At 39.4% G+C, this 17,244-nt stretch overlaps 1 protein-coding gene across 1 annotated transcript in view; it reads left to right on the forward strand.

Moving 5' to 3' along the window:
• The window catches only part of ush2a (Usher syndrome 2A (autosomal recessive, mild)), a 303,135-nt gene that overhangs the window by 138,761 nt on the left and 147,130 nt on the right, over positions 1-17,244 (forward strand). The window contains exons 33-36 of the mRNA XM_072689926.1: positions 691-853; positions 2,393-2,540; positions 7,545-7,696; positions 8,840-9,002. Coding sequence (XP_072546027.1) covers positions 691-853; positions 2,393-2,540; positions 7,545-7,696; positions 8,840-9,002 — 626 coding nt within the window. The remainder of the gene's footprint in view (positions 1-690; positions 854-2,392; positions 2,541-7,544; positions 7,697-8,839; positions 9,003-17,244) is intronic.

A 17,244-nucleotide genomic window follows, 5' to 3' on the forward strand; every position in this document is an offset into this window, starting at 1 on the left:
CCTCATATTTAAGAAGATGAAATAACAAATGAAATGCCATTCTCTAAATATTTGCTCACTTCTTTAAGTATGTGAAGATTTCTATGTACTGAACCTGGCATTTCAAAAACCATCAAGGTCTGAAACGATGATGTCAGCACATATGAAACTTCTGAACAAAATACAAGCAATAGAAGCAAGAAGGTCATAAAACGAAGCAAGAAACCAGAGTAAAAACAGTGAAAAAGAAAAGCTCTTGTTAAAGCTTTTAATACATATAGACAAAGTTCTTATAAAAAGTGTAACGCCATAAACATCTTCTGTTTGCCTCCCTCCTTTAACTGCTGTCTACCACCACCCTCTAACTTGTCCCAGTCTATCTTCTTCTTTTACCTCTTGGCTCTCCTGTGTGATTCGGTCTCTCGGATCTCTCAGCAGATAGCGGTGTCCTCTGTTCTAAATTTAGCTGCGAGAAAGTCAAGCTGCAGCCTGAGACACTAACCCACCAGACTTCCCTATTTCTGGCTGCGCATCCTTGGCCAGGGTTATGGCGGTAGACTCCGTCTGGGCTCTGGGTGGTCCACCATTATCTCTGCCTCTGACCATCGCTGGCGAGTTTTTACCAAAGTCACGTTGTGCAGTGACCAAAGAGTCAGTGGCGTGACCGGTGGATAGTGCACGGGTTTGACGCAATTCTTGCTCCTTCCTCAGGTGGGCCGCTCCACTGGAGGTAAACGGACTGCTGGAGTTCTACACGCTCTACCAGGCAGTTCCCGGAGAGGCGCCTGGGGTGGTTTACAACAGTTCGGAGCTCTTTGAGGATCACACTCTGCGCGACCTTGTGCCCGGGGCCACCTACCTGTTCCAGATCGCTGTGCGTTAAACTCTGCTCTACACTTTCAGAGTATAGTCAAACCATGTTGGACTTTGTATTACACATTATCTGCACTACACATTTTTTTTTTATCTTTATATGTGTAGGCTTCAGTGCTTCAGTACAGCATTCAAAAATGTAGAATTTCCATTTAAAAATAAGGTTTTATTTAATGATTTAGTTTTACTGTTCAAAAACTTTGAATCACTATTCAGAAGTTACAAGAAGGTTATTCAGAAGGTGTGAATCATAATTAAAAAACGTTCACAAGTCACTATTTAAAAGTTAAGAATCACTGTTCAAAACTTTCAAATTATCGCTCAAACTTAAAATCACCTTTCAGGCTTTCAGATTGTATAAAAGCTATTATTATTAATACCTAATTCCTAATATTTCAAATCACCATTCAAAAGTTTTAGTTCAAAAGTCACTTTAAATGTCGCTACTTAAGTAAGTTCAAGCATTCAAAATAATTGAATAATTGATTTCATAATGTTCTATAAGTAAAAAAACATTTTTAGTATTGAGACAAGTATAAAAAGAAATCCAATGTGATACTAAACTTGTGCAGTTTTAGACACACCAAAAAAACATCATCAAATAACAAAGCAGCAAATGCTTATGTAAGCAATTGGTGACAGTATTGGGAATAAAATTGATTTGTAGAAACATTCATAATTCAAATGTTATAAAATTGTACAATAGAAAAGTTGGCATAAATGACTTAATATAGATAATTGTAGTGTGTTATTTAATAACTAAAATGTGAAATAAAACTTATACAAATGCTTTTTGCTGTCTAGGTTTATAATGTTTAAGTCTACATTATGTAGGTTGTTGCATAAAATAAAATAAAATAAAATAAGTGAGTGGTGATTCCAAAAGTACATTGTTTCTCTTTTGAAATACTGGGACATTAATAAATTAATAATAGTACTAAGGCTACATGTTGAGTGAGAAAATTCTGTTTGAAAAGGTAGTTAATGGGCAGTAAGAGCAGTTTATTGGCTTGCTTTTTTTCTTTTTTCTTTTTTTTTTTTTTTGGAAAAGAACACAGAGTGAATATGACCAGTGGTGCTTGAGGTTTTATAAACTCTAGCAGGACGTTGAAACATTTTTATGTGAAAAAGCAACAAGATTTGATTTGCTCAAGGAGACACTAATGGTAGTTTAGATGCAAATAGCATTAATATAGTGCAGTAATACAGTATAAGAACAGCTGTGTTTTATGTATATCAATGTGTTTTTAAGCCTCTTCTTAATTAAGCCCAGTATTACTTGCAGTTATCATTCAGCAACTGGTTTGATTCATTAATGTTTCATTAAGTTAAGTCAGGTGGGCTGCTGATGGATTTTTAACATGTCTATGCCATGGCTGGTGGCATGTAGGAGAAATCTGGAACCAAACCTTTATTCTTTAATCTTAAATAAAATTGGTTATGGTTTCCTACAACAAGGTTTGTGTAAATTTATTCTAATGTTATATAATTCCTTTTACAAGCAGAAACTCTGTTATTGCCTTTTGTCTTCGGCCTATAGGCGTGCACGGCGGGTGGCTGCACCCTCAGCGCCCCCAGCGTAGCCCACACAGAGGAAAGCTCTCCAGAGGAGGTGCCAGCTCCGGACATCCTACACGTCTCCCCCCACGCGCTCAACGTGTCCTGGGGCCCTCCACGCAAACCAAACGGTGAGTGGGGTCAAAGCCAGGCGCGGTCAAAGGTCAACTCATATTCTAAATGGTGCGCTTAGGCATGCTTCATGTATAATGATGGGTTAGCGCACAGCACGGACAACACAGAGGAAAAGAGCACTTTTTGTGTGCCAGCACAAGAGGAGGGAGAGAGGGGGTGCGAGAGAAGCAGTAGGACAGAGGGAGAGAGAGAGGGAGAGAGAGAGTGTAGTGTTTTAAGTGGATGAAAAGTGCTCCCTTTTGACTGATGCTGTGAACTGCAGCTTCAACAGCGGCTGTCACAAGCCCACTGCTGCCACCTCCTCGTTCAGTGCTGTGGAAACACCCTTCCTTCTTGAGGCTGCTGGGAATGAGACATCAGATAGGATATTAGGGATTGAACCCTTGTCTTGGGGTTAGATTTATTATTTGAAGAGTAATGGAATACTGTACTTTTAACCTTTTTAATCATCAAAACATTTTTCTTTGACATAGAAACGCTTATAAATATGGTACATTTATTAAACGTAAGATAAAGAATCAGTCAGTATTACTGTTTTTCTGATTATGCTTTGTGTAACAAGCAACATCCTGCTTCCCTGATCACATTCCCTGAAATGATATATAGTATATGTCATAGGTTTAAGTAAATAAATTACAAATACAAACTTCACATCTAGAGATAAATAGTGAATATTTTATCTAATATAAAAAAACTATAAATCATGAATTTAGAAAATAATATAGTGTATAACCATAATGATATAAGTATATAAAGAATACACGATACACAGAACACATTCTGACACACAATGCATTTTTTTTTACCTATATCTTTAAAATTATTATAACGCTTTTACATAGGACTCATGGTTTCAGTACTGTATGTTGTATTGTGCTCCACAGATTTGTACTTTTTAAAATCCAGATTTGTTGTCCAGATGCCTAGCTGTCCAGCTAATAGTAAATTTTTTTTTGTTTTATATACAGAAACAACAAGTAACAAAACTGTAGTTCTGCTGTAAATATTACAAACTGGGCACCACAGTATATTATTTTTACATTTACTTCAATATGTCTGGTATTCTGGGGAACAACAAGAATGTACTGAATAATATCATATACTGTATTTCTATACTTACAATCATTTCTGCCATGGTTTCTGACAAATTATGATGAATTGTGAAAATTTTTTTTATTTTAACTTCATCCTTGATGCTAAACAGCTTTAAAAACCTACAACTAGACATTATTCTTCATATTTTGGATTATTAAAAACTTTGATTTCTAACTGTTCAACAATAGTGTAGAGTTTCACAGTAATGAAAATATGCAACTGTGTTTACCTGTTTTAGAGCTCCCTTAAACTTAATGAACAGAACTATAGTCTTTATGTCTTTAATTGTTGCACATTGTGACAGAGCAGTAGAATGATCTATCTTCATATGTTTTTTATTATTATTTAACTGGTTGAGCCTTGTTAAATGCTATTCTGTCTTATTGTTTTCAAAAATCCAATGATTTTCTGCTCAAAAGTGAGCAAGTCAGTATTTAGAAAATTTGCTTAGATTTTCTTGTTATTTTTATTTTATTATTATAGCAGTTGGACACAATTTCATATATTATTATATTATAGTATTATATTATACTGATTCATTTAGCCAGGGCCATGTTTTTGGAGCTTACTTCTCACATTTCAACCCCCCATTGCTCGTTAGCATCTCAAAACAGTCACAATATTATTATATATAATAATATATAGATATATAATATATCTATATTAGATATATAATTGTAGTTTTAAATGTAGTTCCTATTTTATTGTTAACAAACTATACACTTCACCCTTCTATCTTGACTTAATAGCATTAAATCAATGTTTGTGTGTGTGTGTGTGTGTGTGTATGTATGTATGTATATATATATATATATATATATATATATATATATATATATATATATATATATATATATATATATATATGGTGTTTTGTTTGTTTGTTTTTTCCTCCTCAGGGAAGGAAACACAACAGAGAAAAGGCTAGAAACTACTATTTGCATTAATTTATCTAATAATTGTCTGGCTTTGCCTTTGAGAATAGCAGACACTCTACAGTGTGTTTACAAAGATAATTTTCCTGGCTGCAGAGTTACACCAAGAATGACTGCATTAATTATTGAACACAGAAAGAATGAAAGAATGAGTAACCAAAGATTTACTCCTAAGAACAGTCACCCAACTCCAGTGGTTTGAGAAATCATATGAGCGTATTTGTGTATTCAGAATATAAGCAATCAGCATATTGCATTTCAGAGTGGGTAACCGAGAATAGGAATATGCAGCTCATATTTCTCTGATTAGAGAAAATCTCTTGTGGTTTCTGTGTTAATATTAGCTTGAGGTTAACGGGCAACCAATTTCAACCGACAGCTGTAATGTATTCTTTTATTTGTACAAATAAACAATTTAGCACGGTTGAACACTGCCACACACAAGCCACTGTGTTTGCATGTATTTTCGTGTCCATGTTGGAGTGTGTTTTTAAGTTCATGGATGGTTTTCCCCCATACAATATGTATTGCCACATTCTCCTGGCCGCACTGTCCTATTCTAACCCCTCTCCGTTGACCCTGAGCACCTCTAACTGTGCTTTTGCTGTGGGCAGCTGTAAAGGGGGCAGCTACACTAAACGGCTCTCTTTCCATGTTTTACAGCCATCTCTCCCTAATGGCTACCTTTAACAGAGCTTTAAACAAAACGGCATGTTTACATCAGAGCGAGGGAGGGGGGGTGTTGGCGTTCGGGCTTGATCAGGGAAGCAGGCAGTGCTCAGATACACAAACATGCCTCTGAATAAGACTCTATAAATATATTTTTATAATTTTTCTTCCAGTTTGCAATATAAGTTTTTACACCACTAACATTTAAAAAATCTTAAATATGAGAAGTGTGCTGTGGTTTTCAAAGATTTGAAATTACTTGCTATGTTAATAATGTTATTTTATATGTTATATATAAGTAAAATCATAACCAGAGATCTACCAGTGGTATTTTTCCTGGCTTGCAGGGTCACACAAATGTTTGAAACTTTTGTGTGAAGCACTTCAGCCAACACAAACAAGTCTATTGTCCATGTTGGAGAGAATTCCAGACGTTACCTCCTGTTGTTTGTGCTGAAGCCCAAGAAATATTTTGTATATATTTTGTATTAGATTTTGGAATATAAGACTTGTAAGACTAAAATCATACATTTTCAGACATGTTTGGTATTACAGGCAAGTCGTAATGCACATACACACACAGTTGATTAAAGATGCAAAGCTATTCATTTTTTGAATACTTTACCACCCTGTTATTTTGGCTTAGAACGAAACACACATTTTGTTTATGGTGAGCTCCTAAAAAAAAAGTTCTTCTCTGATTGTCTGGTTTACGTCACTGAGGTAGCTCACATAAGCTACGTCGTAGAGCATGGCATAGAATACTACAGCATGTATTTGTCAGCACTGTAGCAAGAACATTTTTGCAATTATTCCAGTGTCTTATTTTGGCTCATGCTCACTTTCCCTTGTTTGGCTTCCTAGCCCATCCTAGCAAAGTTCTACTTTTGATGTGTGGTTATCTCTTAGGTCTGAGGTGGTCGAGTTTGTTTGAGGGAGCAGACATTGGAGAAAAGAGATGTTAAAGCCAGTCAGCTAGAGTTAACTTTTAGAATAGCACAATACCTGCTTGCATCCCGCTATGAGCTTTCTCGCTCACCAAGTTTGCGCTACTTGTTCGTGGACACTGGCACAGTCGCAAGGCCTGGTACATGTTTCAAACCATTTACCTTTAACCTGCGGTGGTTATGTGGATACTTGGTTGATGAAACTGAATAGAAGTATCAAAAACACCATTTCACCCTTCTTCTTTTTTTTAACCTGACCCTTGATCTCCTCTTTAAAATATGAAGACTTCTGGATTATTTTGTTCTAGCTTCATACATCCTCTATCTTTCTCATGTATTCTAGAATCTTTGATAGCTCTGTTCATCATTATGGACAGATCTAAGTTTCACAGGGTGAGCATACACTTCTTAGATTCCAAGAGGCAATAGGCTATAAACCCATATGCTGTGCTTTGATACATGTATTGATTACAAAAAGAACTTGTTTTTATTGTACTACTCTATCATCATAAGTGCACAGAACATAAAGCGCACACCCACACACACAATATGTCCACAACATGTGTTTAGGCCGGCAAGACCTAAAGTAAAAGGAGCTAACACAATCCCTGATATAGAATGACTGTACCATTAGAAAGAATTGGTAGAATAGTTTGTCTTGACTTTACCTGTCTGTGTGTGTGTTTTTTTTTTTTTTAAATAGTTCTTATTTTTAGAAAGGATATTCACCTATGTACTTACTGCTCAAACGAGGGGGTGGGGGGTGGGGGGGTTAGGGTGGGGGGTGGGGGGGTTAGGGTGGGTTGGGACACAAACAGGCATCTGAATACGACTCAAATTTTTTTTTTTCTTCCAGTTTGCAATATAAGTTTTTACTCAAACGCTCACTTTACGTTCAAAATGTATTTATTTTAATATGCATTTAGTGCATGTTTTAGCCTTTATACATCATGCCACATTGACCCATGTGCAGAAATGCAGAAATTATGACTGCACAGTACTGACAAAACAGTCTTAAATATTCTTTACCAATCACAGGTTCATGGTAGTGTTTCTGTGGGTGTTTTGATTAAGACCTTGATTGGCAGGTACAGATTAGACCAGCTGACGTTGATAACAAGGCCGCAAAGAATTACGGTCAACTCCACCTCCCACATTTGTAGCCCCCTAAAATCAGTATTGGTACAGATTGACAGTGTTCTGTTCTGGGTAGTCAAGATAGGCCTAATTCATCTGATGTTATGTAAATGTGACTCAGCAAGGCACTGGATTCTGTTACTACTGACAAAAGATCACTCGTCTGACTATATTTGACTCATTCTCTTAACGGGGCTTTTCCTTCTATCTGCCGCAGGCATAATCAGCAGCTACGGCCTGTGGATGGATGGCGCTTTGGTCCAGAACTCCTCGTCCACAAGCTTCGGGGTTAGCGGCCTGTCTCCCTGGAGTCTGCACAGCTTCCGTGTGCAAGCGTGCACAGCTCAGGGCTGCGCTCTCGGGCCTTTGGTGAGAGCCTGTCCCATTTACATTATGTTAATACCCCCCCTCCCGCCTCCCCCAAAAGGTGTCAGATGGCAGCTCGACATCATAAAGGTGATCGATTCGCTCTGTTCAATAAAGCACCTTCTGCTCGCGCTTGACATTTGGTATAAATGCCACTCTGGGCTGGTTACTGCTTTGATGGGCCAGATTTGGGCATTTTTCCAATATGTGTGCAATATTTAGTCAAATGGCCAGTTCTGCCAATGCTGCAAAAACTCTGAGTGGGCCAAAGGGAACGAAGGGAATGGGCGTGTCATCAAGCGGAGAAATAGCCATGCTTTAAGTGGGACATTCTGCAAAGATGTGTTAATATGTTCCAATTTTGGCATATAAATGTAAAACATTCTCATAAACGGTGCGGTAATGAATAGCACATTTTTAATGTAATCACAGGTTACAAATATGCTGTCTGACGCCTGGAGAAAATAGTTCCCAAAGATAAGTTACATTACACTACTTTACTACTTTACATATTATAACCGTACAATCTGGAGATGGTGTGGTTCACTAAATCATTTTGGACAGTGATTTAAAATGCCCTTATTTGTTTTTTTAGACATTACAATTCTTGGTTTCCATCACCACCACTGTTATCAAATCAGTCTGTTTCTCCACAGTGAATTTCACATTAAACCACTCTGTTTGATGCACATAGTTTCCCTTTAACTGGGCATATAGATGGGTAGATACAGTATAGAATGCACTACATGGTGTTTTAGGTGTCTTTTTGAGGCCTGGGTGATGTTTCTTCTAGTAGTTCTCCAAGAGGTAAGTGTCAACAGGAAAAGATTTGCTTATGCCTATAGTTGTGGACCTAGAACCAGTCAGATTTGTGCCAACAGTACTCAATACTGGGCTGATACAAGTGGGAAATTAGGTGCTATAAAGCAATGCCCTAGAAGAACCACTTTTGCTTCCATAAAGAATCATGTTAGCAACAGAGGTGTGTGAAGAACCTTTAAAAAGCTTGAAGAATCCCTTGCTTGATGTAAAGGTTCATGACACTCACAGATCTTTATCATAAACAAAGGGGTTGTTCTGTGGCATTGCACCTTTATTTTTAAGAGTGCAGTGTGTTATAGTTTCTTTCCATTACTTCTCTCTTAGATGGAGGTCCGGACATTAGAGATGGCACCAGTTGGCAGCGTGCCCCTGGAAGTCCTGAACGAGACCCCTCGATCAGTGAGAGTGAAGTGGGATTCCCCCGCCAAGCCCAATGGCAACCTTACTTACTCGGCCCTTTTCACCGGAGCCTTCTACCAGCCGTCAGGTAAATTGCACCCAAGCGCTTCCACAGATATTTCTCCCCCCAACATCTCTCTGCCTGTGAGTGAATGTGACTCGGCCTCACCCCGTCTCTAGCCTCTGATCACCCATATTGACTCCAGCCATTTTCCCTATGATTGTTTACACACAGTATGCAAAAAGGGCAGTGAACCCTAGCGCGCCGCTGCTGTGCAGTAATGGCCGTAAATGAATTGTTGTCGGCCCCCATTTGGCTCGCGCCGGCTGCCGGGCGCCGTGAAGGGGCCAGAGGGCGGCGTAGAGATGAAGGCGGCCGCCGCGCGCACCCCGCTCCTCGTCCTCGGCGGGATGAGAGTGGACAGGTTTGTTAAAAAGAGTGTAATAGTGCATTCAGAAGAAATCAACCCCGCCACTCACCTCCGCCAGCCCTGACCGAGCTCTTTTATAGCTGCCTGGAGATAAATGCCAGCACTACTGTGTGCGAATGGGGATGCAAGGAAAAGATGCACACAACACACAAACACGCACATACACAGTCATGTGTGCAGACATGGAGGAAAAGCTATTTTTGCATAAACTCACCTACCTCATGTATCATGTATATGTTTTTGGAATTATTAAGCAGCTTGAAAATCTATGCATTTGTCCAAGTACTTTATTAGAAAGATCATATTTTTATTAGGTAGGGCCTGATTTTGTTTTTTGTTTTTTGTTTTGTTTTGTTTCAGAAAAGCCTCAATTTCACACTTGTTTTGGATGCATTTCTTAATGATTCTGGTCCATGTTGGCATGATTACGCCACATGTCCACATCCCGTCCACAGCTTTTCTTTAGGATTTAAATCTGATGATCTTATTGTCAGGTTCATGAACCCAGTTTGAGATGATGTTTGCTTTGTGACATGGTTCATTATACAATAGGTAGTCTTTCATGATGGTTTTGGCTGATAGAAGTGTTCCCTAATGTGGTCATCTGCAGTTGTAACCCAAACACAAATATTTGACATGTGGTTGTGCATTCTGTGATGCTTTTCTACTCACCACAATTGTACAGTTACTGTAGCCTTCTGTCCTCTCTATTCTGAACCACTCACCAATCTCAGATTGTGTTTATACTTGTAGTTCGCTTCCCTAGGTCTGGACCAGGCAAGGAAATTATACACTATATTACATTTTAGACCTGATTTGGGGTGTGTTCACGCTGACATATTTGCAATCGAATCAAATAGGGGAAAGAAGATTCCAAGACAGAAGACTCCAAGTAGAAGTCTGCATAAAGAGGTTGCAAGCAGATTTGTGTGCCATGACATTGGTGGAGCGAGCAGGGAGGCTTGATATTAGATTTTGCAGGCAGGAGTGAACCTGTGCCCGTGCACAACTCTGTGTTTGGTTCATTCAGATGCCTTTTGGTTCCTATTGTGTTCATGCCTCGAGCGAACTGCACAAGAGTTCATTTAGAAATAGGCCGAAACCAAGACCGACACCAAGGCAGCATCGACTCTCTTCGACATACAACAAATCGCACTAACAGAACAATGGCACCAGGGTTAGTTGTAATCAAACCAACACTGACAATAAACACACCCATTTTTTTGTTTTACAAAAACAAGTGTCCAAAGAACCCCCAAAGGATAAGTTTAGGGGACAAGAAGTGGTTATTCTATGGCTTTGTTTATTTGTCAAAAAACCAATCACAGTAGGTACTCATCAGTCACAAGCCTTGCTGTTCTAGAGATTCTCAAATCCAGTTTTCTGACCATAACAAATTTGGCCTTTGTTGCAGTTTCTTAAGTCTTCACGTCTGCCAAGTTCACTCACACTCAACACTTCAACCAGTAGTACTTACTGTTCAGTTAGCATCTCAGATATATCTCAAATCTCTCATACATTGTGGCTAACTTCTTAAGTATTAAATAATACATTTTGCTCATTGTCAGACTTATGAAATTATTAAGTAAGGCCTTAGACATCCTTGAATAAACTCTTATTTCCAAGCCTGTTGGAGGTTGTGGCAATGGGGGCTGTCCTTTTAGGCGCTGAAGCTGGCGGTAGTGTGGGTGCCACTACCCCCCCCCCCCCCCCCCACTTGTATTGCTGGTCCGCCTCCAGCTCAGTTCAGATGAAAGAACTGACCCACACCTCTCTGTGTCAGCACTTTCCTTTTGACTGCCAGACCAATAGAATAGATTGTCTCTCTCCATTAATCAACAGTTCATCTGCACAGCTGACCAATTGTACACATTTAATCCTGCGATGTCGTCCTGTGTTTGTGTGTGGGTGTGAGAGGGTATGTGTGTGTGTGTGTGTGTGTTTGTGTGGGTGTGAATGATCACCTCACAAAAATAAATTGAAATTTCTTTTCCGCAGTGCATATTTGTTTATCATCAGCAAATTATGGCCTATAATGTGCTTGTTTGTGGAAAATCCAGAAATTGAGGTTGCTTTGTTGACGGCCACATTACTATGTCAGCGCCTAATTAAGCTGAGCTTGCCTGATCTATAATATTCGGACCAGATCGCTTACAAGGCAATCAGTCAGCCCCTTTGATGGACATAGTTTGTATTATAGCCGTCCTGATAACACGCATACATAAACAAGAATTTAAACGGTGTAAGTTTGCCAGCTTGGTTGTTTTCATTCTAATGACTTTTTGGAGCTTTTTGGCTCTGCTCTAATTTTTATCGGTTATTTATTTAAGTGGTTAATGTTGATGACTGTGGCCGTTTTGTGTAAATGTACAGTGTTCTAGTTAGAATACCATGAAAAAGATCATTTTTGGTCATAGTTTAATTCAAAAAGGTAAACTGTCATATATTTTAGATTCATTATGCGTAACGTGACGTTTTTCAAACGTTTGGTCTTACTTTTGATCAGTATGGCTTACAGCTCATGAAAATCAGAAATCCAGAATCTCAGAATCTCAGAATTTTTGTCTAATATTCAAACAGTATAAATACTGTCTGTCTCTCGGTCTAGTTCAGTACACACAACCACCATCATGGGGGAGACTGCTGACTTGACAGTTGTCCAGAAGACAATCATCGACACCCTTCACTAGGAGGGTAAGCCACAGAAGGTCAATTCAGGGTTAGTCATGCTACGCCACCCTGGAGCAGAGAGGGATACGCCACAGTAGCAGCTTAGCAGACCTGGGTATTGAGCCCACAACCTGGTGCTCAATAACCCAGAGCTCTAATCACTGAGCTACTAATGCCCCATACTCTGGGCATATCAAGAAACAATCGCATTGTATCCAACACAGTCTAGCCTACAAATATTTATATTATTTAAGATTTAGAATTTCTGCTGTTTCGGGTTAAAAATCACATTTTTACATTTATGGTTAACAACTATAAAAAAAACAAAGCACAGTTGTTCGAGATACTGTGATCCCGGTGTTCAAAGTGTTTCCAAAGTGTGTAGTGTATTTGATAGACACATGTCTGTCCGTATGTATGTGTTTAGTGATTATACCACAACCTTCTCCATTACCTGCTTTTTTCTTGCTGTCTTACATGTTTGAAGCACTTTGGCACTGAATGGGCTGCTATTGCATCTATATACTAGTATACCTCTGCTGTAATCTGTATCTGTCGACATCCCCATCTCTCAGGTCTGTTTGAAGCGGTCTCTTCGGGCCCGTCTGTCGCGCCCACCGCGGAGTGGACTTAAAAGTAGCTTTTCCGACAAGTACGACGAGCAGCTTACCGACTCAAGATTGTAATCTGGAAACGCGAACCAATGGAAGTGACCTCTCTCAAAGCCTGCTACGTCCACCCCCCCCAACCCTCACCCCCTCCACCCCCTACTCTCATAGTGCGAGGGCTTTGAAGTATTCTTCTGAGCCAAGAAGCCGAGATTATGATGTGTGGAGGGGTGGGGACTTTTGGGGGGGGGGGGTTGATTTCAGAGTGCACATGGAAAAGGAAGACAGCAAGAGAGAGCGCTGCAGTTCCTATTTCCTGGTATGGCTCTCTTTTTTTTTCTTTCTCAACAGCCCTCGCTGTTGTCTCTCGCTTGTTGCCACTGTTTCACTGATGTTACACCCAGTGTGAACGATCGGCTGGCTTCAAAGAGTTTGAATTAGAGTTTGAATTAGTCATTTTCATTAGAGATTGACTGATTTAAGGCAAAAATGTCAAGCTACAATAATTAAGGTTTATACGGTGTATATACATAATTCGGGTGCTGTGTACTATAGAGAAAACTCCATATTATGACACTCAGCATTTAGCGATTTTTACTTATCCATGATAGTATAGATTCATGCTTTCTAAGTACTGCTACTCTACTCTCCATGCAAGTATCTAATCAGCCAATCTTGTGGCAGAAGTGCAATAGACAAAATCATGTAGGTATAAGCCAGCGGCTTCAAGTAATGCGCACATCAACCATCAGAATGGGGTAAAATTGAATCTCAGTGATTTTGAGCATGGCTATCCCACTCAGCGCCAGACGACATATGGAAGTTGTTTTTTGGGCTGGTTGGCCCGTCATGTACTTTATTTAGCCCAAAAGGAGATGTTGAGTGGTTTAATTTGGTCCAAATTTAGCCCAAAGTAGGCATCTGTTTTGGACTACATATAAACCTAATGTAGTGATGAAAATGATTTGATGAAAATGTCATGCACAAACCCAAACTAGGCGCTCTGAACATAATTGCTGCTCTTTTGACATCCTGAAAACAAAAGAGATGCGTGATACGATTGCTTTTGACAACTTTTCTTGTTGATATGAAAGGCCAGTGAAAATTGGCCTGACTGGTTGGAGCTGACAGCTACAGTAGCTCAGATAACCACATGCTATTCTGAGATGCAGAATAGCATCTCAGAATACACAACACATAGAACCATAAAATAATTGGGTTACAACAAAAGACCACATTGAGTTTCACTTTTATCACTTTATCAGTTGAAGACTGTTGAAATTTTGCCTGGTCTGATGAATCTCCGTTTTTTTTTTCTGAGACACAGCAGATTGGTGTCAACAGCATGAATCCATGGATGGTTGAGGTGGTATAATGGTGTGGGGAATGTTTTCCAGCCACACTTTGGGCCTGTTAATACCAGTCAGTCATGAGTACTCGCATGCCATGAGTACTGTAGCGGATCATGTGCATCCCTTCATGGCCACAATGTACAGTTTACCCTTCTTCTAATGGTTACTGATAACGCACCATGTCACAAAGCAAAATACGTCTCAAATTGATTTTATGCACATGACAAGTTCAGTGTTTTCAGTGGCCATCCCAGTCACCGGATCACATCTCCCATTCTGTTCAGATTAGCTAGTCAGTTTTTCTGCAGAAATCAGAAATTCAAATTTAGTTCAAAATACATCGAGAATGCAGAATTGTGGACCCCGTGTCATGAATCAAATCAGATTGTAGAGTGGAGTGTGTCACTACATCACAGTATGTTGGTTTATGTGCATTAGTTTGATGCTTATGTAGGGTCAGGTCATCTAGCCAAGACACACACAATCCATTGGGGAGGCGAAGCCAGAAGTTTACTGATTTCTCCCAGTGGATTGCTGGAGAATTTATTGGCCGGTGGCCGGCAGTCACAGATTAAGGGAAACGTCGATCAGTAATGACCCCCTTCTACATGTTAGTATTGCCGTAAAGCCGGCCTTTTATGTCGGGGATATCGGTGTGGGAGCTATTACACATGACAGGGGTGAGCAAGGGACTGCGGACCAAGGCTAGCATTATTAAATATTGACTAGTGCTGTGATTTATGTAGAGCTGGAGGGGGGGAAAGTGACTTTTTAACTGTGATATATTCTTTAGTCGCCAAACCCTTCCATTTATCTTTTTACCAGAAATAAAGCACGTTAGTTGTGCATTTTTTACTCTGCCGCAAAAGAGCAAGAGGAAAAAGGGATATAGACATGCCTTTAAAAGAAAAGATGAAATTGTTTTATGTTGGCAGTTAATTCTCCACGCTCAAAGTGAAATAGGTAAACGGTTGCATTGCGATTTGACTGGGGGGAAAAAGAGAAAAATAAAGGTTGGGTAGGGTAAGTCTTAGGGGCTGTGGCTGTACAATTTATCATTGATTAATATTTATGGGCAAGATCAGCCTTCACAATTCTGATGTCATTGAAATGTGCAATACAAAATAAATTCTCTAACCTATGAGTGATGGGAGGAATCTGGCCAATTACACACGTTCTTTGGGGGTTTTGAATGAATCAAGGCATTTTTGTCTAATTATTAATAATAGTTTTGGTAAAAAAATACTGCAGGTCAGTCATTAACCACAACCAATGGTCACTGTTGGTTTTTCAGAATATTGGAAGGTAATTTACAAACACTGTTTATTTAGGTATTTATATAAATATTGTACATTTATAAATATTACACTTTATTGGTGACATACATAAATATACAGTCGGACAGCCTTTAATCACTGTCCAATCATATAAAAACAGAATTATGGAAGTATGGATATGCAGAATATAATACAGTTCTAAAATAGACTATTCATTTTAAGGCCCACACAGTTCATGTTTAGAAAGAAAAAAATTTTGAATTCAGTACATTTGTGATGTCAACTAACTTATTTACATATATCCTGCTAGTTCAGTTCTACATATTCACGTTGAAGTTATAAGGAGTGTTTCAACCTGGATTGTCTTTTGAATTAGGTGCAATGTAGAGCAACCAATCAGAACAAAGCCATTGGTTGCTTTATTTTAGGGAAAACAAATAATTTAGAAAATGCTGACAAAAATAAATTGGTGCATAACCCATATAAACAGTCCGCTGAGTAAAAAGGCAAATATGAAAAATGAAAGATATGGGCCCTCTAAACGTATTGTTGTTTAGTGTATTGGGGGCGGAGAGTCCTGTTCTTCCTCCCCCTCCTTAGTACTAGAAAATGCCGGCTAAAGAGTTTGATCACAACACTGGAGGAGTGATTGCATGTGGATGTGCTTTTAGTCACCGGGGCACTTCATGTCTATTGATTTCTTTATAGTACCACCACATTTCAGAGCCTTCAGATGGGTAAGGGCTAGAGGTTATGGACTCAGAACACGTGCGTATGCACACGCGCACACTCACACATGCTGCTCCCGGTCACTCCCTCTCTTTCTCTCTCCAGCATCACATCTGGTCCAGAAGGGAGGTGAGAACTTGGAGGAAATTAATTCGCTTTTAATTTGCAAGCAGGGCCGTATATCCTGCGGTCGATTGCATTACAGTAAGTGGTGGTGGCTGGGGACTGAGAGGCCTGACTCTTGACCCATTGGTTAATGTGCCCAAATGCATGTGTCTGAGTGAGGACATTACGTGTGTGTGTGTGTAGTCTAGGTCTTAGGGTTGAGCTATGTGCGTGAGTTTAAAAGGCCTATGTATTCCAGTATGAGAGTACAAGCTAGTGCTTTTTTTAAGACTGTGTGTGTGTTTGTGTGTGGTATTGCCTAGGAAGCCGTAAGGCCGGACAGAATTTCATTGGAAATATCCTTTTCTTCTTATAGTAAAGCATCAATGTGAAATTTTATAGATTTTTATTTCTTTCCTCTTTCTTTTTACACAATACCATATAAAGCTTTCATCGGATTGACAGCCTGCGACCCCTACCCAAACAGACATCTTTTGCTGCTATTATTTATGAAATTGTATTTCTGTTCTAGTCTGTGTGTGTTTTTTTTTTGTTGTTGTGTGTGTGTGTGTGTGTGTGTGTGTGTGTGTGTGTGTTTTTTTGTTTTTTTTTTATACCGAGAGCCAGCTTCCTGTGTTTTTAAATCAATGTCTGCGCTAGCACAAGCGATCAATCCCCATTTCTGGATTAAGACCCAGACAGCCAAAGCCTAGGCTTCCCTGTGTCAGCAGGGCACTGTGCATCACGCACACACACACAGGGTGCACTACCTGAAACGCACCTCTCGGTCTGGCGCATGAAAGAAAAAGTCTTGTTTTTTCCCAGGGTGTCTGTACTTAATGGTCAGTGTAAGTAATAAATAAATAAACGGTTGAAGAAGAGCAGATGTTTCTCTTCTGTTTCTGTAAAGGTAAAAAAAAATATATAAAAATATATCACTTGAATATCACCATATACAGCCTTTCAATGCTAATTTAAGTTTGTAAGTTTACATTGGGGGGGGCCAATTCCCGTCTAGGACGACCAGATTCCTGCAGTTTTGTGCATTTCCTGCACTAAACTGATTCAACTAACCTGTTAATTGCCAGGTTTAGTTGGCCTGTCAGAACTTCGAAGACTGTACTGGGCTCTGGCACTCATTGTGCAGCCCTGCTTTGC

The sequence above is a fragment of the Salminus brasiliensis genome, chromosome 10 (genome assembly GCF_030463535.1).
Source record: "Salminus brasiliensis chromosome 10, fSalBra1.hap2, whole genome shotgun sequence".
Taxonomy (NCBI): domain Eukaryota; kingdom Metazoa; phylum Chordata; class Actinopteri; order Characiformes; family Bryconidae; genus Salminus; species Salminus brasiliensis.